Here is a 26,061-nt window from a genome sequence, read left to right as displayed (position 1 = left end):
AAATGGAAGAACGCAGTCTTACATATTTGTTTAATATGTGCGTTGAAGGACATGTCCTGGTCAAAAATGACTCCAAGGTTCCTCACAGTGTTACTGGAGGCCAAGGTAATGCCATCCAGAGTAAGAATCTGCTTAGATACCATATTTCATTATGCTGAGGACAACGGCCAATTTCCTGTGGAAATGCCTTTTGGTTAAACTGTCAGCAAGGAATTTGCATTTGCACTGTTAATTTTTTATATAACTTTTTTTTTGCACTAATAAAGTTGAGGAGTTGTAAAGTATTTTGTCTAGTGTCAATTATATCGTCAGCTATATCGTTATCGCAAATTTTCGAATGTATATCGTGATAAATATTTTTGGTCATATCGCCCTGTTCTAGTATAAGTATTAGCTTGCAACCTTAACAAAAAGGTAAGTTTTACCATTTTAAGACTCTCCTCAACAACCCTCAACCAGTCGTCCAGAACAGGGGGTCAGTACAGAGCCACTTACAAGTAATTGCTTTTTTTTGCAGCAGCAGTAAGAATCTTCAGGAGATATTTGTCATTGCTTGTCAATTCTTTGGGTAAGTCTCCTAAATAAAATGTTATGACGGACCGTTGTTTTGATTTAAAGCCTATAGTCTGTTCTATCTTTGATATAGCATCTTCCCAAAATGTAGAAAGTTTTCGACACGACCAGAATATGTGGGTATGGTTTGCAGCAATTTCCCCACAGCTCGTCCAGCAAAAGGAACTTCCACCTATTTGTTGTTTTGGCATCATGAAAAATCGAACCAACTAAATTCTTGCCAGTAGGCAGAGGATGAGGTTGAAGTGGCAGTCTCACACATATTGTCCCATTGGCCAAAGTTTTTAAATAATAAACCCGGCATACATACAGACGTCCCAGTGAGCTCAGGCTTCAGACTACACACTGAGATTCAGACATTATGTTACTCATGGTTCTTCATGATGCCAACATGAGAGCGTATATTTCTACAGGCATCTCTGGAAACACAGCTCTCAACTCTCTCCTATCTGCTGTTCAAATCTTGTGGTTATGAGGGGCAGCCAATCAACATAAAACCAGCTTAGACAGAAGATGAACTGAGGGGCCAGCGAGAAAGTACAAATAATTATTAATTTCTATTGTTAATTCAAAGCTATTCTATTAGAGACAAAGGAAATGGAGATGTGGCAATGGGCATAGTAGGCCCCTTTAAATTATTATAATTCATACTAATCGTAGTATATTTGTAGCACTCACAGTAATGGCTGCTGAGGCACACAATTATTTTTTGGCAGGAAAAGAGTCACTGGGATTCCTGTGGCTGTAGATAATGGTTGCACTGGTCTACTTTGGATGAGCATTTGTGCTAAAAAGTCAGGGCAACAGAATGATTCATCCATCCAACAAAGTCTGCAAACATTTTAATATCAGAACATTTCATAAAGAGAAATTTGGAGCAATGCATTTATATCACTGACTGACAGGCTTATGCTGCAGTCCATGAAGCCAGCATGCTGCTAACATGGCTGAGAGTGTGATGTAGGCTGATACAACATGTGTTTGTAAAATAGCCACATAAACTGTCTGCACTTCAAATGTTAGATATGTAGCACATTGAAATAATGGATGTAGAGCAAGTTGTGTGCAGTAAGAGGAGGGACGGCATTTACTTGAACTGTCTGCATCCTCAGCTGATGATGCTTCAGTATCCCAGTGTTTTATGGGGCTTATGAAGGTTGACGGCGTGCTGCTGCATCCTGAAAAACACAATGAAAAAGACTTGAGGTCATTTTCATCTTATATAAATTTTCATCTAAATGGAAATATACAATGTGTCCTCTGACATTTTGTGTTTGTGAAGCGAGTCAGTGTTGTGATTCTGAATGATTCTGATGCTTAGTTTTATATTCGCCCTGAACTGCAGAAGAAATTAAATGGACTGAGGTAAACACATATACGGTGATAGCGAAAATCTGCTGCAGGAAGCCATGAACGCCATTAGAGTTCCCACTGAATGAAAACAAACAGAAAGGTGGCTCAGAGCCAGCCGGGGTAATTGAAAGGTGTCTGTGATAAGGATGGAGGCTTTCACACAAGAAGCATCATGGGCTTTAAACTCAATGAACAGCTTTGTATTATTAACCCAGTCACAGAGATTTTAAACTGAGCACAAAATCTTTTCCAAAGGCATTGGCGAGTGGCTCAAAGTGTGATCGACTGACAGGCTGCCCACGTGTGTCCAGGTTTTACCCAGCCTCTACCCTACGACAGTTTTCCCAAATTAATTATATTACTATGTAAAAATGAATAAGATTACGGCAAGCTTTCTTACTTATAAGGGTATATTGAAAGTAACATTTCCTGGAAATCACTTACTTTTTTCAAGATGATTTGAAAATAAAGAAACTAGTAAGAAAAAGGTGATAAAAAATTACGGTGGCCCTTAGAGGACAAATGGACTGCAACTTAAGAAAACGCCAACAATAAGAAAATTGATGCAAAATCACACAAAACACAACGGAAATGGGAAAAAACACAAGGGAAGTGTTTCCGGGCAGACAATAACCCGACGGACCAGTTGAAGGCACCCAAAACATGGTAGGCGTGTTTTATCATGATTCATATAACACTGATGACAGATCTTTAGGCAAATAGTTAGGCTAACACATCTTTTGTTTCCTCACAAAACCGATAGATCCTCCACTTCTTCTAAGTGTCTCCCAGCGCAAATCTTAGCATATTTTGGTTCCTGCAACTGGTCCGTCGAGTTATTGTCTCCCCAGAAACACTTCCCTAGTGCTTTTGAAAATCAGTTTTTTCCTATCCGATCGTTCAGTCTGACGTCACTAGCCGTGTCTGGGCCTAAACTCCGCTGCAGGTCCATATATCAAACGATCACTGTGGCATTACTGAGAGTTAAAACACTGTCTAAAGTCTTTCATCTTTAATAAAATGATCAGCGTTCTGCTCTACCAGGTGTAACAACTGAGTTTAACATCCAGGCATCCATGAAAACGGAATTTATGACATTTAACGGAGTTAGAAGTTAGCAGGAAGTTAGCTCGCTAGCTTCTATCTAAATACAATATAGCATGTCCTGACTGTGGGGTTTTGGAAACAAATTAAAATGTACGGCTCTGTTATCACTTCCAACATAAATGAAGACAGAAAACTAAACAGCAGTGACGTTTGTAGGGTTACTGAAGTTTGGCTAGCTGGTATATAATGATGTGCTACCTGACCGCTAGCGACACAGCTATGTTAGCATAATATAAACAAGCTAACTTTTTTTCCTCTCGATAAAAGTTAACGTGAGTGTTCTCGGTGGTCAGGAACAAATGTAATCGCATGGCAGGATGCTGTAAAAGGACCAAACTTCAGCCAGGAGAACAACTGAGATAATCCATCCACAATACGAGGTTAGTCATTCATACACTGCTGCATGGGCTGGGCTGTAGTTACATCCTAAGGTTTTAAAAACTGAGCTTAAATAAATGATTAGCGGTAATAAAAGCCGAGGGAGGTCAACAGTGATCACTGACTGTTTTAGGAGCTTTTTGAGATTAAATAGAAGAAAATACAAAACATTAAACATGTTAACAACACAAAAGTCATCACTTAATAATCGGATTTCTGTTTTCTTTTTTCCTATTTCCGTTGTGTTTTGTGTGCTTTTGCAGCGTTTTTCTTATTGCTGGTGTTTTCTTAAGTTGCAGTCCGTTTGGCCTCTCAGGGCCACCGTAAAAAATCTTTTAAAGTGATGGAATATGAGAAAACTGTAATTTACTTGAGTAAGACTTACCAAACTTTACAGACTTTTCTAATCCTTATCACACAGAGGCGACTTTAATGCTGCTAGTGTAGCACTGCAGTCATAGAAGCAGCCACACTATTCTAAACTCTTGCACCTTAAAAATATATGGTTGGTTACAATTAAATAAAGAAACAAATAAGAGAAAACTTAGAACATGTCTCCTGCACTACACTGCTCACAAAAAATGAAGGGAACACTTGACCATCGCAGTATATCACAGAGTCAGTTAAACTTCAGGCATATCCATGTGCACAGGAAGCAAAAACCACTCTAACCATCGGTTTCACGAGCTTTTGTGCAAATCAAAGTAACAACGGGTGCATTCTTCCTCCTGAAGGATTTTCGGCTGTTTTTATTTTTGCTTCTGTCCTTGTCACTGCTGGTTGTATGGGACAATATTATCAAGAAACCAACCACAGGAATGAAGCTTTTCCCAAAAATGTGATTCTGTTAATCTGCACGTAGTGTTTTCAGAAATGTTTCAACACACATCCCAGCGACTTCTTCGGTCACCTCACAAACAACGGACCTCACAGCCCATTGTTCATTCAGTGGCCTCGTTTCAGTCATTATGCAAATGTGCTGTTTATAAGGTTGAGAAACCTGCAGTCAGCTGAGACTGAAGAAGGCTTAACTTAAAAAGCTTAATTTCTTTGCATGCATAAAGAAATTAAGCTTTCTAACCCAAACCTGGTAATTTTATGTGATCTGAAACTTACACAGCTTAATTAAAACTGACCGCACAAAAAATTCTGCTGTGTGGATTTCCAACTGTAGTGTCAGCTGCCACCTCCTTCCTCACACGCAGACTTTATCACCTTCAGAGCGAAGGCCATTAGACTGTGCAGACAATTAGCTGCTTTAAGACTGAGGGTCAAAATCACCAGCACATCCAGTCTCTCTGTTATTTTGCAAAAACCGTTGTTATATTTGAGTACCACATGGTATCATTGAGCTGCTGTGAGCAGGGTTTGAACCTGCGCAGGGAGACCCTATTGGATTTCAAGTCCAACGCCTTAACCACTCGGCCATCACAGCTGCGCAGTGTAGTGGAAAATGTGCAGACTTACCATATACACTTAAGGAAAACTGGCACAAATGTGTTCTGTCAAATGTTTAGTTTGACAGGTTAGACAGGTCCTGTCTATCTGGGAGATGGTGAAAAAGTTGCTGCTTATATATCATTATATACATATATGTGGGGATGTAACAGCGGTGCAGTCGTGACCACTGTTGCCTCACCTGAAGAAGATCCACATGAGCTCCCTGTGTCTGTGTGGTTCTTCTCTTCAGGTGCTCTGGGTTCCTCCCACAGTCCAGACATGCTTGTTAGTTGAAATGGTGATTCTAAATTAGGTGTGAAAATCAGTGTGAATGCTTCTCTCTCTCTCTGTGTGTTAGTCCTGTGACAGACTGCTGACCTGTCCAGTGTGTACCTCACCTGTTGCCCCATGACAGCTGGGATAAGCTCCTGTGACCCTAATTTGGATAAGTGGAAGAAAACGGATGGATGGATAGTAAATGAGCTGTTTTCCCCCTTAACCTTTTTTTTCTTTGTCAATCCTATAATCTGGGCTGCTGGTGGATATAATGATATTTCCACTTTTAGTGGCTATTATCGCTCATGGTAACATATATCTACAATATCCCTCACACACATGCCATTTGGGGGAGTCTTCAGTAACTGCAGTTATTAATCGTTTCCAAAATGGTAGAGCTATACCCCGTCAGCATGTGGATCTTGTTTAGGGTGAAGTTTAATTCTTAAACTGTTATTACTTATTTTCATGTGTTTCATTGGCCACAGTAACGGCTCATTTTTTGTTTGATTCAGTTTTCCCTCCTGTGCTTTTGGGTCCACAACACACCGGCATCGACCGTAACAAGTTGTTTTTGGGGCTTGGTACCCAATTTTGGAGAGTGGGGATGCCTGACAGGAGCTTGTGGTACTGAGGCAGGTTACTGGCAGATTCCAACATGGATTTTAAAATGCACAATCCTCTGTAAAGCTCTCACACCTTACTTTTTATATGCAGCCCTTTCCTCTCTACTCCATCTCCACTACAACTTCCACTTGTTTTGTTTTTGGAGTTTGGCTTCAGGAAAAAAAAACACCATAATAGATCACCTGCTGATCCCTGTTGGTCCCCAAACCAGTGACCCCATTTATTCCCATTTATCTGATGCACAAGTACCATTTGAGAGTTTTTATTTTGTAGCATTTCTTGTTGGAATACATTCACATAAACACTGAAATATGAGCAGCAGCAGCAATTATACTGTTCATAAGCTATTAATGAATTCCTGTTAAAACTATAACTATTATGGATCAACATTAAACTAGTCTGCAGTTTTATTACATGCCATTTTTCACTTTTAAGGCTTCCTGAAATGAAAAATTACTTTTTAAAAACCAATATTATGAGCTGAACATGGCTGCAAATTACAGAGAATCATATGAAATTAGTTGTGCTCCATGCAAATAAAAGTGGTGTCAATTTCACCATTAAACTGAGATATTTCTTAGTAATATTAATGAAGCTAGAGTCAGATTAAATATGCAACTTTTCTGACTTCTTTGTGGGTAATTTTATTGCTTATTTTCCTAATTTTTACCCCAAGTGACTGCTGATTCTGGAGGGCACTGCAAAGCAAACTAAAAGTCATTAGAATAATGAAGAGTGCACACTAAACTATTGTGCATTAACCTTCCACCTTTCAGTTATATTAGGCGTGTGATGCCATTAAGTGGTGGGATGATATGAATGAGAGCTGTGAGATGGGATGTGAACGTAATGATGTGAGTCCTGTGCTTCTGAAGGCAGGTGGAGGCTGGAGGTGTTTTAATGACCTGCATCATCACAGCTAATGGGACCGTTTATTTTCAGACAAAAAAAGAAGTTAATAACTGTTTTTCTTTGCGTCGTGTCCACTGAGCTCTCGCGTCTTCCCACACTTGCTGCCATTTTCACGTTTTTCATCATCTTTCACTTGACATCCTCTGATATAGACACAAAAACACACCCTCGCTAGTCCAAAAAGCCCTTCATTAACTCACACCCATTTGTGAATGAAGTAGTAGACTTTCCACTTGATTTAAATAGAGGTTATCCAAGTTGCAATGTGACAAACTGTCTGCTTAATCTACCTCTAAAGTTTTACATGAGCAGATCTACACGATGGTGTTGTGCAGCTTGAGCTTTGCAAAACAGGTGAGCAGATTTTAGAGAGCATGTGCATGTAGCAAAGAACAAATTAGTGAATAACTGGAGGGGATTGGTGCTGGATAGGTGCACGCAAGTCTTTGTCATCCAACTTAATTATGTCAAAAAAGTGTTTGCAGTACAAACTATGATTTTTTTACATGAAGACAGATGAGCAGTCATACCAAAGTGATAAAAAGTGATAATGCACTTGAGCAGCAACAATAAGACAACCCCACAGTTCTTCTCGTGGCTGCCTGAGGCTGGATCCAAAGGAGAGTCAGTCGCTAGCAGAGATGGGCGGTAACGCGTTACTTGTAATGCGTTACTGTAATCCGATTACTTTTTTCAAGTAACGAGTAAAGTAAGGGATTACTATTGCAAAAACGGTAATTAGATTACCGTTACTTTCCCGTAGGAACGCTGCGTTACTGCGTTACTAAAACCGTGATTTTTTTTTTGCGAGAATGTCTCATGACAGTGACGTAAGCGAGTGCGACGTTCGTGACAACAGCTGTGTGCAGATCAACAATGGATCATATATCGAGTGCAGAGAGAGTATGAGCGTGCAGCGTTTAAAGCGTGGAAGTACTGACCTTACTTACTGACAAAAACATTAGTGTCCGTTGTGCGTGGGAAGAAAACTTCTTTTTACAGCGAAAAAAACCCCTAAACTTCCAAGCAAGCACCGAGTAGCTACGACGTAATGGGAAACTCACAGAGAAACTCGCGGATTCTTCCACTGACCGCTGCTGCACACCTGCACCAGGGTAAACCTCCGCCTACCCAACTCCTGCTTTACAGGTGAAAATAGAGCAAAAGGACTGCTAGTCTTTGACTTTATTTATTTTCCTGTGTGTTTTACTTGCATCTATTTGAAAGAGTGAGTGTAAACACAAATATATATATATATATATATATACAGTGGGGCAAAAAAGTATTTAGTCAGCTACCGATTGTGCAAGTTCCCCCACTTAAAATGATGACAGAGGTCAGTAATTTGCACCAGAGGTACACTTCAACTGTGAGAGACAGAATGTGAAAAAAAAATCCATGAATTCACATGGTAGGATTTGTAAAGAATTTATTCGTAAATCAGGGTGGAAAATAAGTATTTGGTCACCTCAAACAAGGAAAATCCCTGGCTCTCACAGACCTGTAACGTCTTCTGTAAGAAGCTTTTCTGTCCCCCACTCGTTACCTGTATGAATGGCACCTGTTTGACCTCATCATCTGTATAAAAGACACCTGTCCACAGCCTCAACCAGTCAGACTCCAAACTCCGCCATGGCCAAGACCAAAGAGCTTTCGAAGGACACCAGGAAAAGAATTGTAGACCTGCACCAGACTGGGAAGAGTGAATCTACAATAGGCAAGCAGCTTGGTGTGAAAAAATCAACTGTGGGAGCAATCATCAGAAAATGGAAGACATACAAGACCACTGATAATCTCCCTCGATCTGGGGCTCCACGCAAGATCTCATCCCGTGGGGTCAAAATGATCATGAGAACGGTGAGCAAAGATCCCAGAACCACACGGGGGGACCTGGTGAATGACCTGCAGAGAGCTGGGACCAAAGTAACAAAGGTCACCATCAGTAACACACTACAACGGCAGGGAATCAAATCCCGCAGTGCCAGACGTGTTCCGCTGCTGAAGCCAGTGCATGTCCAGGCCCGTCTGAAGTTTGCCAGAGAGCACATGGATGATACAGCAGAGGATTGGGAGAATGTCATGTGGTCAGATGAAACCAAAGTAGAACTTTTTGGTATAAACTCAACTCGTCGTGTTTGGAGGAAGAAGAATACTGAGTTGCATCCCAAGAACACCATACCTACTGTGAAGCATGGGGGTGGAAACATCATGCTATGGGGCTGTTTTTCTGCCAGGGGGACAGGACGACTGATCCGTGTTAAGGACAGAATGAATGGGGCCAAGTATCGTGAGATTTTGAGCCAAAACCTCCTTCCATCAGTGAGAACTTTGAAGATGAAACGAGGCTGGGTCTTCCAACATGACAATGATCCAAAACACACCGCCCGGGCAACAAAGGAGTGGCTCCGTAAGAAGCATTTGAAAGTCCTGGAGTGGCCTAGCCAGTCTCCAGACCTCAACCCCATAGAAAATCTGTGGCGGGAGTTGAAAGTCTGTGTTGCTCGGCGACAGCCCCAAAACATCACTGCTCTTGAGAAGATCTGCATGGAGGAATGGGCCAAAATACCAGCTACTGTGTGTGCAAACCTGGTAAAGACCTATAGTAAACGTTTGACCTCTGTTATTGCCAACAAAGGTTATGTTACAAAGTATTGAGTTATATTTTTGTTATTGACCAAATACTTATTTTCCACCCTGATTTACGAATAAATTCTTTACAAATCCTACCATGTGAATTCATGGATTTTTTTTTCACATTCTGTCTCTCACAGTTGAAGTGTACCTCTGGTGCAAATTACTGACCTCTGTCATCATTTTAAGTGGGGGAACTTGCACAATCGGTGGCTGACTAAATACTTTTTTGCCCCACTGTAAATGGTGTTGAAGAGTCAGTGAAAATTAAGCAAAGCAAAAAATAAAGAACTGCCAGGTAATATTCAGAGTATGTTTGCTTGAAAGAAGGAAGTTATAATTTAAGGGGTTTTTGTAACTTCAAAACAGGGAAGGTACATACTACAAGAAAGAGCTTTTGTGTTTCTGTTCATGTAGTGAAACTGTGGAACAGTCTGAATATGGAATTAAAGCAATGTCCAAACATAAAACAGTTTAAAAAAAAGAGTTATGAAAATATGATCTTCTCGAACTATAAAGAAAGGGAAAATATTGAAATTATGTGAATCTGCCTATTTAAAAAAAAACAAAAAAAACAAAGAAATCATGGTGTGATAGTATAGGACAGGGGTCGGCAACCTGCGGCTCTTTAGTCCTTATAATGCAGCTCCGCGTGGTTTGGGTAAATAAATTAGAAGTATTTAGCTGAAGTGTATTTTATTGGTGTTTAGTTATTTTTTTTTAACTTGTAGTTCTAAATTGGAAGATTATTGTGATATTGAAAATATATAAAAATAATATTATATTTTATTATTGTTCATCGCTCAAAATAAGCGTCACACTCGCAGAAGCCGGTTTACCCGCTGAAACGCTGTGCATTTATCAAGACTTTCAACCCCAGATAGGCCAATTATGGATCTTCGGATCCTCATTATGTCAGCAACTATTCTCCACCATGAACTATGTTAAAAACAAACACCGCTCACGCCTCACAGACGACAGCTTACAGTCCTGCGTAAAGATGAAAGTGACTTCATACAGCCCCGATTTGCAGATGCTGTGCGCAGAGGTTCAGGAGCAGAAGTCTCATTGTAAACATACCACGGCAGACCCGCTGCTTTTCAGCACCTCTTTATTGACCACTTTTCACACACGGTTGCTGTACGCATACAGCCGGCTGTAGCTTTTCAGCTCACAGCCCGACAACACAACAGCAGAGAGAGCACAGACTTTAAGGCGGAGAGGCATGATTGCGGGTGCCGATTAGGTGCGTCCGCCTCCCCTGCAGCAGCACTGCAGACCACGCCCCGCCACACACATTAACCAGGTAAAATACATATTTAGATATTTGCAAAATTCTGCGTATTTTTCTTTTTTTAGCAGCATAGTGCTTTTTTTCCAATTGTTTTTTAAAAGTCAGGTCAAGGCTCCAAAAGCCCAAAGACGATATAAGGGTAGCGGCTCACAACAGTTTTTGTTTGCTACATGGATCATTTTAGTTCAGCTGGGTGTCTTTCCTTTTGTTATATTTCTTTCTTATTTACATAAATAAAATGTAATTTTCTCTGTAGCACTTCATAAGAAAAACACATTGTTCACACAAAGCATGAGGGTAAAAAAACAATATATACAGTGTTATCTTCATTTTAGATGTCAAAAAGTATTTGCGGCTCCCAGTGTTTTCTTTTGCTTGGAAACCGGGTCCACGTGGCTCTTTGGGTGTTAAAGGTTGCAGACCCCTGGTATAGGATATAGTATATCAAAAATCTGTACACTATTTTTATTACAAATTATATCAATAAGGAAGCTAAATATTAACTGATAATTTATGGCAAAGGCAAATAAGTGTTTACTTCTTCCCACTCCCTTTCAACATGTAAATGAATCAGAATGGTAGCAATATTGAAATGTATTGATTTTCGTATAGTATTTTTTTCTCTCTTATTTTCTTTTCTAAATGTACCTGTATATTGTTTACATGTTTGAAATAAATAAATAAAATAAAATAAAATATGTGCTTTTTTTCCTATAGGCCTGTAGCACACATGAGAAAACATTGCAGCACTGGTGTAAAATTATACACACATTCACATACCTTCATGTGGGTATAGTCAGTTATCATGTTGGGTTTCCTCTTTCTGTCGTCACTGATCGTCATGTCTTGGTGCCTTGAACTTGAACACACAGTCTTGTGTTTTTTTTTTTTAGGTGCATAAATTGTCAAGCAGACACTGCCACTTCCAAGCACTGAAGTGAAGAATACTTCTTGCTGTGCAGTGTCTTTTGCAAGTTGAGGAAGTTCGCACCAGACTTTATTCACCGTGCCCAGTTAACGTTATTTTGCGCTGCAGCAGTCTGTGCGACAGTCACGGGGAAGTAAAAAAACTCAGTTCTGACATTTCTCCCATCATCCAAAAATGGCTCCATCAGTTTCATGACCACGTTCTCTGCCAGCCTCTCTCCCTTCTGATGACTGGGGTCCTTTCCCAAGTAAGGAGATGCATTGGAGACATGTTTGGTCTCCAAATCCGTGGCCATCCAGAACTTGCTCCCAAATTTGTCTGGCTCGGTTGCGATATACTGTGTGGATGGACAATGAACCACGGTAGGGAACAGCTGTTCATCTATGGTCATGTGTTCTCCTGGAGTGAAACTCTTAGCACAGTCCTCGTTGAAGCGTGTCCAGATGTCGGAGATCGCTGCAAATTTGTCTGTTTTCACCCGTTCTGCCCGCGTGTCCTTGTCATCAAATAAAAGGTGTTGCATAATTGAAATGAATCTATCTCGGGGCATTGTCTCTTTGATAGCACCAGAAATCTTTCTGACCAGCAATCCACAATGGCACCAACGGGACGCATGATTTCTCTTACAAACAGAATTGAAATGCCATCAGTTCCTGAATTGACAAATTCCAGTCCGGCTCTGTTCTGTGGGCTTGATGGACCGTACACTCTCTGATGGTCTGCTGCATTCCCACATCTAAAGGAAGCTTTGGAGCACACTTGTCATTTTACGCTGTCGAAAGATAAACAAATAGAGATTGGTAAATTTACATGAACCTCACTTTAAATGGCTTTATATAAATATCATACGTACTATGGCAATGACAGACCTTAGCAGACTCTGTGGGTCCAGCTTGCACAGTGAAGCAAGAGCGATTTGCTACTGCACTGGGCATACCAATGTCCTCTTCAACCCACACAGTGCCGTCTTTTGCCGTGTGGCTCAGACAGGGCTTCCCAGTACCACGGTGCCTCTTCCATGGAGGCATGTTGGGTTCTTGTTCCGCCTCCTTTTCAGATTCTTCTGAGGAGGTATTAGTGGCCTGCTGGACAAATGAAACCTCTCCTCCATCAGAGTCTGCTTCATCCATTTCCTGAAGCAAGACCAAAGCCTGTTGCGTGCAGAGGTTCTTCCTGTGAGGCAGTGATACAGAGGCCATCCTGATGTGCGTTGTCAGAAATGCGAAGAAATAATTCTCCCGCCTGGGTCGGTCTGCTTTTATGCACAGCACTAGGGATGGGTACCGGTGTCCGGTGCCATGATGGCACCGGTTCTGACATAAACGGTAGTAACCAGACCGAAAAGCAGCGCACATTTCGGTGCTTTATTTCGGTGCTTTTTTTTTTTTCTGAGCTGTGATACACTTTACATTCTAGCCAATCATTTTACATTTCCGAGGATAGTAGGTATGGAGGACCACAAGAGCCACGCGCATCGAAATAAAAAATCCTGTGCTTAATTAATGAATTGTAGAATAAAATCTGCATTTGTAAATTCATTTTTGAATTCCCATTTAATAAACTGATTTTTAAAATGCTTTTTAAGTCTTCATTTCAAAAAACATTTTCGAATTGCACTTTAATAAACTTCATTTCAAAAAACATTTTCGAATTGCACTTTAATAAACTTCATTTCAAAAACCTTTTTCGAATTGCACTTTAATAAACTGCATTTCAAAAACTTTTTTCGAATTGCACTTTAATAAACTTCATTTCAAAAACTTTTTCGAATTGCACTTTAATAAACTGCATTTCAAAAACCTTTTTCGAATTGCACTTTAATAAACTGCATTTTAAAAACCTTTTTCGAATTGCACTTTAATAAACTGCATTTCAAAAATCTTTTTTGAATTGCACTTTAATAAACTGCATTTCAAAAACCTTTTTCGAATTGCACTTTAATAAACTGCATTTCAAAATCCATTTCCCTTTCCTGTTCGCTCAGGGATTAACATGTGGATTAGCATTTGGATTAGCAGTTGGATTAACAACTTCATTTTAAAAAACCTGCTGCTATTCAAATGAGCCACACCGTGGGATGTAAGGAGCTCTCTGATTGGTTGGTCAGACACAGGCTGTCTGCCAGCCTGGATGTTTCTAGCTCATAGCTTCGCCCTGCTAAGAAGCCTGTGTGCTTGTACAAAGGCCGTTTGGCCTCGGGATTTACACTCGGCTCGACACGGATATGTGAAGAATGAAGGGACCCTGCAGCGAAAGGGAGAGCTCAACCTCTGGCTGAGTGCCTGTTTACAAAGTCTGACCACCTGTGAAGGTAACGTGCTAACGTGGCTAACGCTAGCATCACCGCACGTAGCCCCGTTATTTTAAGGTCATCTTAGCTTATGAAAGTTTTACGTCGCAGCTGTACGAGCTAGCTACGTGTTTTGTAAGCTGCTGTGCTCTTCACAAATAAAGCTGGAAGCAGCTCAAACTATTAGAACCAGCACTGAGGCCTGTTACATTTATACAGTGTTAGAGCAACGGCTGCAGCCTATAGCCTTTAAACTAGCGATTAAAATGCTGACAGTAAACTCGTCAGTCCAGATGTTACCACATTACTTTGTGATACTTGTGAGTTAAAACAACTGAGACAGGCTGATTAAAATAACAGCTTTCAGTTCTCTCATTCAGCATATAAAGACTGGAGATCACACTACTGATTTCAGCTCATTTAATATGTGAGTGCACAGATTCATTCAACTGGACATAAACGATGATCAAAGGTTGTATATATGATGAATTCATCAAATCCCAGCCTCTAACACAGTGCGCTGAATCTTAGCTTTGAATGTCCAGTATATTCTAATCAGTGCAATCTAAGCATTCACTGAACCTACAGTATCTACACCTGTGTGGCAAATGTGTGGTAAAGCTACAGATAATGAAATGTAATTATTAATACAATATACGTCATGAGAAACGAAAGCTGAAATTGATTCAGTTTAGTACTTTTCTCTGTATGCTCTGTGATCATAAAGGCCTTAAATTCTGTGATATATACTGTAAATGATTTTCACAGAGGTCTTAAAGTACTTAAATCACTGCTGATAGTCTGGTTGTTTATATTTTCACATTTTTGTGTCTGTAGGGCTGTTTGATGACAATTTGGACTCCTCTGGGAGATGAGGACACACCCACACCTGTTCCATACTGCAGCCATTGATGGTGTTACAGCTCTGAGTCAGCTTTGGGCCATCAGACGCACACACTGGAAAACCAGCACCTGGACTTCATGCAGGAGAGACGGCCTCAGTGATGATGGACTCTGCATCGTCTATTTTACCTCCTAATCTCTTTCTCTTTAACACACAATTAAAATCTTAGTGAGGAAGTCTCTAACTTGTACACATTTGTACTTTTACTTGTTTTATTAGTTATTTTTAAGAAGAGTAAAGTTATTCACAAAGTTTTTATTCTTCTGTATTTATTCTTTTGTATCATGTACCACAGTCATACTGAACTATACAGACCTGGTGAATTGGAGAAAAAAAAAATCATATATGAATGAATCATTCAGCTTCAGCAGTATTTCTATTCATCTTATGAATTCCAGTCTAATGTCAATTCACTGTTTGAGTTCAGTCTTGGTCTTAAACTCCAGAGAATACCACCTGGTTCAATCTTTTCATCTGATTATTGGGAAAACAGTTTTCTTCTGAGAGATGCTGCTAGAGCTGAAATAGAGCCCAAAGAAACAACAAAGTTTAGTCCCTCTGGATTTTCCATGGAAAATTGTTTTATCACTCACTCAGGTGACTTCTCCAGTGTCACGGATGAGTGATGAAAATATCTCCCACTGGAAACCATTGTGTCCAGTTAAAGTCAATCGACTTTTTCAAGGAGAGTTGTTAGATGCTGTGCTCTTGAGGACAATGGGTTTTAAACTTGCAGCACAACACAAAGCTGAAATACTGGATCAACGATCAAAACAGATTGAGCAGAATTAGGTCAAAATGTAATATCCTCATATGATGACACATCACACATGATCCAGCATTGTTCTAAGAATGCAAACTTTCTTATTGGAAGTTTCCACAGCTGCCAGAAAGGGACAGATTTCTGGCTGGTCTTAATGAGTGGTCGTTGCTCTCTTGTTTTCTCTGGAATTGCTGCACGAAGGATGTAACACCCATGATAAGCGCTGAGGTGTATGTCCTTGTCAGAAATGAGCAATGCTCAGCTTCCAGGTAAGGAGAAGTGGAACCAGAAGATATTCAAATGCATCTCTCCACAGCTGCTGATGAATTCTACAAAAAACAAAGTTTGTTAAAAACATTTGCAGGTGAATCACCACTGATTTATCACTGACATCCATTTACTCAAAAATTACTGACAAGTGGACAACTAGAATATATAGTTTATAATTTCAACATTGTACTGTAAAAAATGGAACTTTATATGACAAATGTGTGGTGCTTGTGGAATTTTTAACAAGGACCCTACAAAACTTTACAGTACTCATGCTGCCACACCTCTGATGGCTAGGTGTGCAGTTCCTGCTTTAAATGCATTCACTTTTAAGATTAAGAAATCTAAGTGATAATAGGCCAGAAATGTTTGAACTTGCTTATGAACCTAAATCACTGAGGCTGTCTCTCCTGCATGAAGTCCAGGTGCTGGTTTTCCAGTGTGTGCGTCTGATGGCCCAAAGCTGACTCAGAGCTGTAACACCATCAATGGCTGCAGTATGGAACAGGTGTGGGTGTGTCCTCATCTCCCAGAGGAGTCCAAATTGTCATCAAACAGCCCTACAGACACAAAAATGTGAAAATATAAACAACCAGACTATCAGCAGTGATTTAAGTACTTTAAGACCTCTGTGAAAATCATTTACAGTATATATCACAGAATTTAAGGCCTTTATGATCACAGAGCATACAGAGAAAAGTACTAAACTGAATCAATTTCAGCTTTCGTTTCTCATGACGTATATTGTATTAATAATTAAATTTCATTATCTGTAGCTTTACCACACATTTGCCACACAGGTGTAGATACTGTAGGTTCAGTGAATGCTTAGATTGCACTGATTAGAATATACTGGACATTCAAAGCTAAGATTCAGCGCACTGTGTTACAGGCTGGGGTTTGATGACTTCATCATTTAAACAACCTTTGATCATCGTTTATGTCCAGTTGAGAATGAATCTGTGCACTCACATATTAAATGAGCTGAAATCAGTAGTGTGATCTCCAGTCTTTATATGCTGAATGAGAGAACTGAAAGCTGTTATTTTAATCAGCCTGTTTCAGTTGTTTTAACTCACAAGTATCACAAAGTAATGTGGTAACATCTGGACTGACGAGTTTACTGTCAGCATTTTAATCGCTAGTTTAAAGGCTATAGGCTGCAGCCGTTGCTCTAACACTGTATAAATGTAACAGGCCTCAGTGCTGGTTCTAATAGTTTGAGCTGCTTCCAGCTTTATTTGTGAAGAGCACAGCAGCTTACAAAACACGTAGCTAGCTCGTACAGCTGCGACGTAAAACTTTCATAAGCTAAAATGACCTTAAAATAACGGGGCTACGTGGTGATGCTAGCGTTAGCCACATTAGCACGTTACCTTCACAGGTGGTCAGACTTTGTAAACAGGCACTCAGCCAGAGGTTGAGCCCTTTCGCTGCAGGGTCCCTTCATTCTTCACATATCCGTGTCGAGCCGAGTGTAAATTCCGAGGCCGAACGGCCTTTGTACAAGCACACAGGCTTCTTAGCAGGGCGAAGCTATGAGCTAGAAACATCCAGGCTGGCAGACAGCCTGTGTCTGACCAACCAATCAGAGAGCTCCTTACATCCCACGGTGTGGCTCATTTGAATAGCAGCAGGATTTTTAAAATGAAGTTGTTAATCCAACTGCTAATCCAAATGCTAATCCACATGTTAATCCCTGAGCGAACAGGAAAGGGAAATGGATTTTGAAATGCAGTTTATTAAAGTGCAATTCAAAAAAGATTTTTGAAATGCAGTTTATTAAAGTGCAATTCGAAAAAGGTTTTTGAAATGCAGTTTATTAAAGTGCAATTCGAAAAAGGTTTTTGAAATTCAGTTTATTAAAGTGCAATTCGAAAAAGGTTTTTGAAATGAAGTTTATTAAAGTGCAATTCGAAAAAGGTTTTTGAAATGCAGTTTATTAAAGTGCAATTCGAAAAAGGTTTTTGAAATGAAGTTTATTAAAGTGCAATTCGAAAAAGGTTTTTGAAATGAAGTTTATTAAAGTGCAATTCGAAAATGTTTTTTGAAATGAAGTTTATTAAAGTGCAATTCGAAAAAGGTTTTTGAAATGAAGTTTATTAAAGTGCAATTCGAAAAAGGTTTTTGAAATGAAGTTTATTAAAGTGCAATTCGAAAATGTTTTTTGAAATGAAGTTTATTAAAGTGCAATTCGAAAATGTTTTTTGAAATGAAGACTTAAAAAGCATTTTAAAAATCAGTTTATTAAATTGGAATTCAAAAATGAATTTACAAATGCAGATTTTATTCTACAATTCATTAATTAAGCACAGGATTTTTTATTTCGATGCGCGTGGCTCTTGTGGTCCTCCATAAGTAGGCGGGGCCAGGTGCATACGTTCTTTTAGAGCAGAGCTACAGATTAAAAATGCCCAAGGCGAAGCGGTCAAAAGTCTGGCTGTACTTCACAGCAAAATATGCAAACTCAGCAGCCTGCAACAAGTGCTTTAAGGTGATACTGTGATACTGTCAAAGGAGGTAACACCTCAAATCCGATGAAACACCTGGCGACGCATAGCGGTTTTTTTTTAAAGCCGAGAAATGCGCCGTATTTGATAGCTTGCTGCAAGACCTCACACCGAGCACATCTACTACGCGTGTGGTGCCTGTTATCGGACCCGGAGCCCTGCCAGTGTAGCAGAAATGATGACGGATGATGGCAGCAGCAGCCGTTCTTCTCTGCGTGAGTAGCTTAATGTTGTGCGTTTGTAATTTACGTTGAGTAGGCTAACCACGTTATTACATTAATGCATGTAAGGTGAACTAGCAAACACCGTTGTAGTTACATGCGGCTGTCTTCTTGTTTGATGGCAGATACTCCCTTCACCCTGGCCAAAAAGGTTAAAATGACCAAAGAAAAAGTGGAAAACAGTTAAACATGAGAGGTTTTTGGACAAAGTTTGTGTTTTTTCCATTGTTTAAGCACTGCTTCCAGCCAAGAGTGATACCATATATGCCCCATAGCTGCAGAAAAGGCTAACATTGTTTTCTTTTTACAAAAAAACAGCTAAACATGAGAGGTTTTTGGACCAATTTTGTGTTCTCCATTCTTTAAGCACCGGTTTGAGCACCGTTTAAGCACCGGCACCGTTTCAAAAGTACCGGTTTGGCACCGGTATCGGATAAAACCTAAACGATACCCATCCCTACACAGCACTGTGCTGTAGTCATGCAATGCCACTCCCTCACATACACAGTCACAATGGAACAATGGAAGATCTGTGCTGAGAGTCAAGGAACTCCATTGCTGAATGCTGCAAACAGACTATGAGACAAACAGACTGTGTGGGAGAGTAACCTAAGACAAAAGGCAGAAAGATGAAGAGATGAACCAACCTGGAACTGAAGGACAGAATTTTTTTTCTGAAGGTTGTAACACAGAGGTTTGGCCTGCCTTGGATCTGAGCTACTCTGAGTAAACAAATGCAAATGTGCCAGGCCTCAAAGATAATGGGTGGTTTGCACAACAAAAGCAGGAGAATCGAGCTGACGACCTTTGAAAATCTCAGCAGGGGTGAATAACACCTTGGGTTAGTAAATTTAGTGTTAAAAAAATAAAGAAAAAAAGAAACAACATCATTTTAAAAAATGTTTGAAACTCAAGGTCAGAAATTCCACCAAGCTGAGCATTTTTAAAATCAGGGTCACACCTATACTTCTCTATAGCTCGTAAACATGAAGCAAAGACAGCGCTCTGTATTTTGCAGACATTCATCAGCAGCTGCTTAAAACAAATCCTCCGTATCCAGTGGCCAGAGAGGATTACAAACTGTGGACAAGTACAAACCAGAAACAAACAGCAATACCAGTTCTGAGAGAAAGTGGTGCTGGATTGGCCACACAATCAGGAAGTCCACCAATAACATCACTACACAGGCCTTGTGCTGGAATCCAAAGGGACAGAAGAAGAAAGAAAGACCCAGAAAAACAATGCACAAGGACACACCTATCATAGTGTTGTGTGGTTTGATAAAAGCTTAGTTTCAAATCTATAGATTTTATTTTTAAATTGATCGTTCAGTCCTAATGGGGATTATTATGTTATCCACAAAAGGTTTAGTGGATGTAATCAGTCATAATGTACAGGGGCGGCTCCAGAATTTTTCATATGGGTGGCCATATCGGTGCTACTGAAAACATTGAGATGGCAAACCAAAAGCATAATTTAAAGTTCTTTTTTTTGTTTGTTTTTTTTTTTTTTTTTTTTTACATGCTGTTGTCAAATATAGGTCACTTGAAAAATGTGGCCAAAAAAAGAAAGAAAAGTATTACATGCCTAGTTAATTTCCTGTTATTAAATTTGATATTCACTGTAAGTGTGCCTGCAGGTGCAGGGGCGCAGCACAGGCGAAGGAGTGACGACTGCAATTTGGAAGGACAAACAAAGTGACAATATGAATGACAAATATGAATATGGAGGAACAAATAACAAGCTGATGTTTCAACTCATTGTAGGGTGTCTTCCTCTCTCTTGTACTCAATTATTTTCAACATAAGACAGTCCTGACACGGGCGACACTGGGAGGGGTAGACACTTTGTCTCTTAAAATATTACGTCAGTTTCCTTATTGCAGTCGGTCTTTAAATTCTTCATGTGCCTCTATAAGGATATCGGAGGTCTGATTAGGATCCAACATGAGTTAGATTTCTTAATACAAAACAATCTATTTATCTTATCCAAGTTTTGCATACCTATTCTGTGCAACTTTACTTCAGGGTTCCACATGATGCCCAGCTCCTGCCCGGTCCAGATGATGATGCCCTTGGTTTCCTGCTTCAGTGAAAGCTGCTCTCCTTCCTGATTGGTGGAGATTTCCTCTTGTTCATCTTTAATCTGTGGAGGATCTGTGTCCTGCTGGTCCAGACTGGAGTTCCTCTCCTGGCTACAGTTTTCCTTACAATCACGTTGCTGTGGGAGGTCTTGGTGGACACAACACACAAGAAAAAAGTTACACTGTGAGCAGGTCTCTCAGATATGTGAGCGATATTTAAATATTCTCTCTCATGCAGTGAACAGAGAAGAATTCTGTTTACATGCAGAAAGTCATCATTTATGAGGCGTACAGCTCGCTACTCCAACTTGGTCCTTGTGGCCAATAATCCACAGTTTTCATTGTCTCAACGTTTTTCTACATACTGTGTACAGTTCTGGGCTAACATGACTTAGATCTGGTGGAAATATTAGTTTTTATTAAACAACAGAAGATTTGAAACCCAGTTTTTATTTTACTATGCTAACAGAAAACATGTCTTCAGTGAGGCAGTATCCCAGGTGGTAATGCACGCCATGTGTCTTTGTGACATTTTGTTATGAGTCATATTCATTTCTATATTATGAAATCTGTATATTACACTTCTACATACCTATTCTGGTCAGCTTTACTCCAGGTTTCCACAACAAATCCAGCTGTTCTCCGGTCCAGACATTAATCCCTTCATCCTCCTGCTTCAGTTCAAGCTGCTCTCCTTCCTCACTGCTGCGGGTTTCCTCCTGTTCCTCTTTAATCTTTGGAGGCTCTGGGTCCTCCTGGTTGAGACTCCTCTCCTGGTCACAGACCTGCTGATCATCCAGACCTTCGTGTTCAACAAAGAGACAAGAAAATAGTGACTAATGTGATGATAAGAAAGATCAAGAAGGATGAAAAGGGGTCACCTATTGAGAATTTAGCTTATGGTTTCACGGGCTCTTGCATTCTTGCAGATGTTGCCACAGAAACATTCACTCATAGTCATTTGTTCACTGGGTGATGCTGATAACCTTACAGCTGTCTGGGGTCTAATTCCTAGATTTGACTGCCAGTGATCATCACACAATGTGAATAAACAAACAAACAAATGAACAGCAGCATTATCTGAATATGATGACATGAAAGCTTAAAGTATTTTACAATGGCAAGTAAGATATGCTATAGAGCAGGGCGATATGACCAAAAATACTTATCACGATATACATTTGAAAATTTGCGATAACGATGTAACTGACAATATAATTGACACTAGACAGAATACTTTATTTTACTTTATTAACTCCACAACTTTATTAGTGCAAAAAACCCCCAAAAAAATCCATCAATGTATTTTCACTTAAACAATCAGCTGTGTTTTTATGTGCATTAAAGTTATATAAAAATTTAACAGTGCAAATGCAAATTCCTTGCTGACAGTTTAACCAAAAGGCATTTCCGGTGGAAATTGGCCGACATATCCTCAGCATAACCATGTATAATATCCACAAAACTTAAAAAGAGCTTATACACACACACAATACGGTAATATTATGTTGAAGCACAGTACGTATCACTCCGCGAGGCTCCTGCCTACGATAGCCACATTGCTCCGACAATCCATCAAGCGGTGCGGGTTCGTAGCTTAGCAAAGCCGTACTAAAACATTTGACAGATTTTCGAGCGCCGTGTACATAAAATTGCTTCGAGGTCAGTAAACACAACCAGAATTCATACATAAGGCACACGGGATTATAAGGGGCACTGTCGATTTTCAGAAAAATCAAAGGATCGATTTTAAGTGTGCCGTATTTTCCAAAAAACACGGTAATAACGACTGCCCGCTAGCATGCGCTACCAAATATAGTGCTTTGTTTTGTATCTGACGGACGAAAACTAAACAGTTCCACACCACTGAAGTTGCAGCATTTTTACAATCCAATTCTGGTTCATCCGTTTCATTCAACGATCCGCTTTCGCCTAGGGCTGTTCAATATAATGATATATATCGGATGACGATATAAAAACGCCTATCATTTCATTTTACGCTATTGTTTGTTTCGTGGTGTCGCAAAATAAACTGTTTACGGCAATATTTTTTCATCGTTTTGATGGTCACTGTAGTGGCTATATTAATTTCTTAAAGTTCTCTGTTTCTCTTATATTTAATATAACCACACTACGGACGGACAAGCGCCTGTTTTTATGCGTTATGGTTAGCAACAACGACGGCGTGTCCGCTTGTTTATGTTCCACACAAACCTTTCACAATAAAGCTCAAGATCCTGTTGAGACTTTTAAAAATAAACTGAATCACGTAAAAGAGCAGATTATTTACGGATGAGAAGTACAAAAAAGACGCCAGGTGCTAAAAAATAAACCTTAGACTCAAACGTTAGAACAGGCTTTTCCCCGCAGCACGCCGTGTAATAAATACTCACAAAGAAAAGGCGGCTGTTACAACTTATGTCTAAAAATGTATAGTTTCATGCATCAGTTAAAACACTCGATTCCAGCTACATGACGCGCAGCTGGAAACACTTCCCGCAAGACGAGCTGCCCGAGATTCACAGAATTTACAGAAAATGTTACAATTTTGTGACTTATATCGTTATCGGGACGATAGAATTCTTATATTGGGATTTGAGATTTTGGTCATATCGCACAGCCCTACCTTCACCCTTCTCATTCTCCGTCGTTGAAATGCTTTTTCCGTCATGTGCGTATGAAAACAAAGGCACTGCGCATGCGCGTTTTACCAATATTCTATCGCCATATTTCATTTTCTTATCGTTGCCTAACACTATACCGGTATTACCGTGAACAGTATGATATGGCCCAGCTAGGGCTGGGCTATATCATACCGTTCACGGTAATACCGGTGTAATTTTTAGGATTAACATCCTCAATTTGTTTTGACTGGTCCTTCTTTTTGGAGCTACCAGGTTCTGCCTCATCTTTATTGATAGCCAGTGAAGATGAAATCAATGAAAAAATGTTGTTGTATGCTGTTAAGAAGGTATTTTGTGACACCACAAAACAAACAACAGTATATAATTTTAAACAATAGATGTTTTCATTTCATCTGATATATTTCGTCATTTTGCACAGCCCTAACATTAGCCTACTACAACTACCTTGTTTTAGTTGTTGTAGCTATCTAGGTTATGTCCCACTTCGGAATCTTCGATGTACTATTGCTGTGTGACTCACTACTATTACTGAAGGCTGCATTACAACCTGCTAGCTGCAAATAATCATGTGCAGTTCTAAAAGCAAACAGAAAGAAAACCTATTACTGATACAGAAATTATTTTCTATACGAGATCGCTGCAAAAACTGCAGCCTTACCTAATTACCTACCTAAAAAGCATGAAAATATACCAAATAATCCGGACCAAAGTATTTAGAATACGTTATTCACATTGAGTAACTTAACGGAATACGTTATAAACTACATTTGACCCATGTAATCTTTAGTGGAAAACATTTTAAAAGTAACCTTCTCAACACTGCACAGATATAACTGCATACACTTTACTGGGGTGTATTACAAGTTTAGATCAATGGTTTAGATCATGCCCACGTGAATCACACGATAATCCCGCAACCCCCACACCTCTACAAATTTACACACCTGCATTGTGTGACTTTATCCCGGGTCTGATATTAAGCAGTTTTAGCTGACGGATCTCTTCCTCATACCGGACGATCGTTTTTTCAAACTCTGAGAAGATTTCTTCTGCAGCAGAAGTTAATCTCTCCTTGATAAACTCTCTCAGATGCTGAACTGAAGACATTATTGCAACGAAAACCGATGCCGCCAAAACACCATCTTCAAACTTAACTCGGGATCGCGACGGGATCTCTCAGTGGCGCCGTTGCCGCTCTTCTTTTTCTACTGAATTTACGGTAGACTGGAGATATCAAAGGCGTAATACTGCCCTCACCAGGTCTCCTAATTTATCTGGTACGTCCATGAAGTGGAATAAAATAAAAATATACAAATACATTAATATAAATATACTACAGACATTTAGAGCACAGAGAAATTTATGATCACGGACAATTAGGATGAGGCTGTTGTTTTAATTGTGGTCGCCTTTCTCTTCCCTTCTGATAATATCAGCTGTGTAGTGAAAATTCATTTAGTTTGACAAATCAAACATCCCACAATTAAAAATCCACAAGCCACTGCTGCACTGAGATAATATTTTGTACTCAGGCAAAAGAAGTCCACTGTCTAAAATTGAAAGTTGCGTTTTTATGGTCTAAGAAGCTTGGAAAGAAAAGCGTCTGGACCAGAGGCGGAGCCAGACATTTGAAACACCCGGGGCTTAGCCCTAAAGGGTAGTATGCATGTAGGATTTTTTTTTTTTTTTTTTGGGGGGGGGGGGTAGAAATGACTGAAAGATTAATAGGCTCTGTTTTGAGTTTTGTTCAAAAAAGAATGACTTCATATAGGAAAAAAATATATCACATATGCAGACACCTTAAACTAGTTTTTTAATTAAGCAGCGAGGCAGAACAAAATCAGGGCTGTATCAAGACACAGGGACTAAACCCCAATTCAACCAGACCCAGAACTGATCCGGAATTAAAACAGGACTACAAGAGTTCAAAATCAGGACTACTGAGGACTTAACCAAGACAGAGCAAGAATCAGAACTAGATGGTAGTAGCACTAAAAATCATCATAGACCTGCACTACACTTATTTTTTAATTCTACCAAAGTACACTGTTTAGATTGAGAAAAGTTTATATAATTATTTAGCCTTGTTGTGCAAACAAGCCTGCATAACTTAATAAAGATAGAATTTGAAAAATAACAAACCTAAAAAGAAACACTAGGTACGACACATATGGAAAAGATATATATAAATCTTATAAAGTTTGTATCTGTTTTGTATGAAACTTGTATGAAAAGCATACAAGAGTGAAAACAGATATAAGATCCCTTGAAGAATTATATAATGAAACTTGTATGTTTTGGATTCTTACTAAAACAATATATGAAAGTAATGAGAAAGTGGCCACTTTCATGAGTAAATCATATAAGTTTTTACTATTTCTTTTCCATATGGGGAGATACATGAGTACCTATGACACGGTGATACTTTTGGTAAACAACCATTTGACTAACATGTGTGTCTCACCTGCTCTTGTTCCATCTCTGTTCTGTCCTCATTCTCCTCTCTGTTCCTCTCTCTCCCTCTCTGTGCTGACAATCATCAAATATACAGTTGAAACCAGATAGTTACAAACTCTTCAGATAAAAACACTTTTTTAATTGTAACATCAAATCAGACTAAATGTTTATTTTTTTTAGATTGATAAATATAAAAAACATATTTGTTAACTTTAAGAGTAAAGAGAGAAACTATCTGTATTTCTTAATTGCAAATGGCACCAAATTGTATTCAAAATTGAGCCACACTTATGGAGCTCCACATTTCTTTTCCAGGTGTTTTGGTTGACATCTTTTGATTTTCCCATGTTAAAGAAACAGGCTCTGTGTTTTGCCTTATATGCATCCACAGCTGTGCCA

General features: G+C 39.5%; 2 protein-coding genes, 1 long non-coding RNA gene and 1 other non-coding gene across 4 annotated transcripts; 1 reads left to right on the top strand and 3 right to left on the bottom strand.

Annotated features, from left to right (window-relative positions):
* Positions 1-4,764: 4,764 nt before the first annotated feature.
* On the bottom strand, positions 4,765-4,846 carry trnas-uga (transfer RNA serine (anticodon UGA)). The gene has a single exon. It is a non-coding gene; the product is annotated as a tRNA-Ser (tRNA).
* Positions 4,847-11,849: 7,003 nt separating this feature from the next.
* On the bottom strand, positions 11,850-12,718 carry LOC148102337 (uncharacterized). Its single transcript, XM_087844577.1, has 2 exons — positions 12,389-12,718; positions 11,850-12,291 (listed from the first exon to the last, which is right to left on the bottom strand). The coding sequence occupies exons 1-2, from the start codon at positions 12,716-12,718 to the stop codon at positions 12,256-12,258; spliced, it is 366 nt and encodes a 121-aa protein (XP_087700703.1). The 3' UTR covers positions 11,850-12,255.
* A 772-nt stretch (positions 12,719-13,490) lies between these two features.
* Positions 13,491-14,967, top strand: LOC148102336 (uncharacterized). Its single transcript, XR_015719323.1, has 2 exons — positions 13,491-13,830; positions 14,647-14,967. It is a non-coding gene; the product is annotated as an uncharacterized LOC148102336 (long non-coding RNA).
* Positions 14,968-20,353: 5,386 nt separating this feature from the next.
* LOC102795938 (uncharacterized) lies at positions 20,354-24,379 on the bottom strand. The gene is made up of 4 exons (XM_087842737.1): positions 24,150-24,379; positions 21,153-21,362; positions 20,481-20,708; positions 20,354-20,388 (listed from the first exon to the last, which is right to left on the bottom strand). Exons 1-4 carry the CDS (start codon positions 24,310-24,312, stop codon positions 20,354-20,356), a joined length of 636 nt encoding a protein of 211 aa, XP_087698863.1. The 5' UTR covers positions 24,313-24,379.
* Between the last annotated feature and the right edge of the window lie 1,682 nt (positions 24,380-26,061).

The sequence above is a fragment of the Neolamprologus brichardi genome, chromosome 7, assembly GCF_056152115.1.
Source record: "Neolamprologus brichardi isolate AB-2024 chromosome 7, ASM5615211v1, whole genome shotgun sequence".
Lineage (NCBI taxonomy): Eukaryota > Metazoa > Chordata > Actinopteri > Cichliformes > Cichlidae > Neolamprologus > Neolamprologus brichardi.
This window is presented reverse-complemented; position numbering and strand designations above follow the sequence as displayed.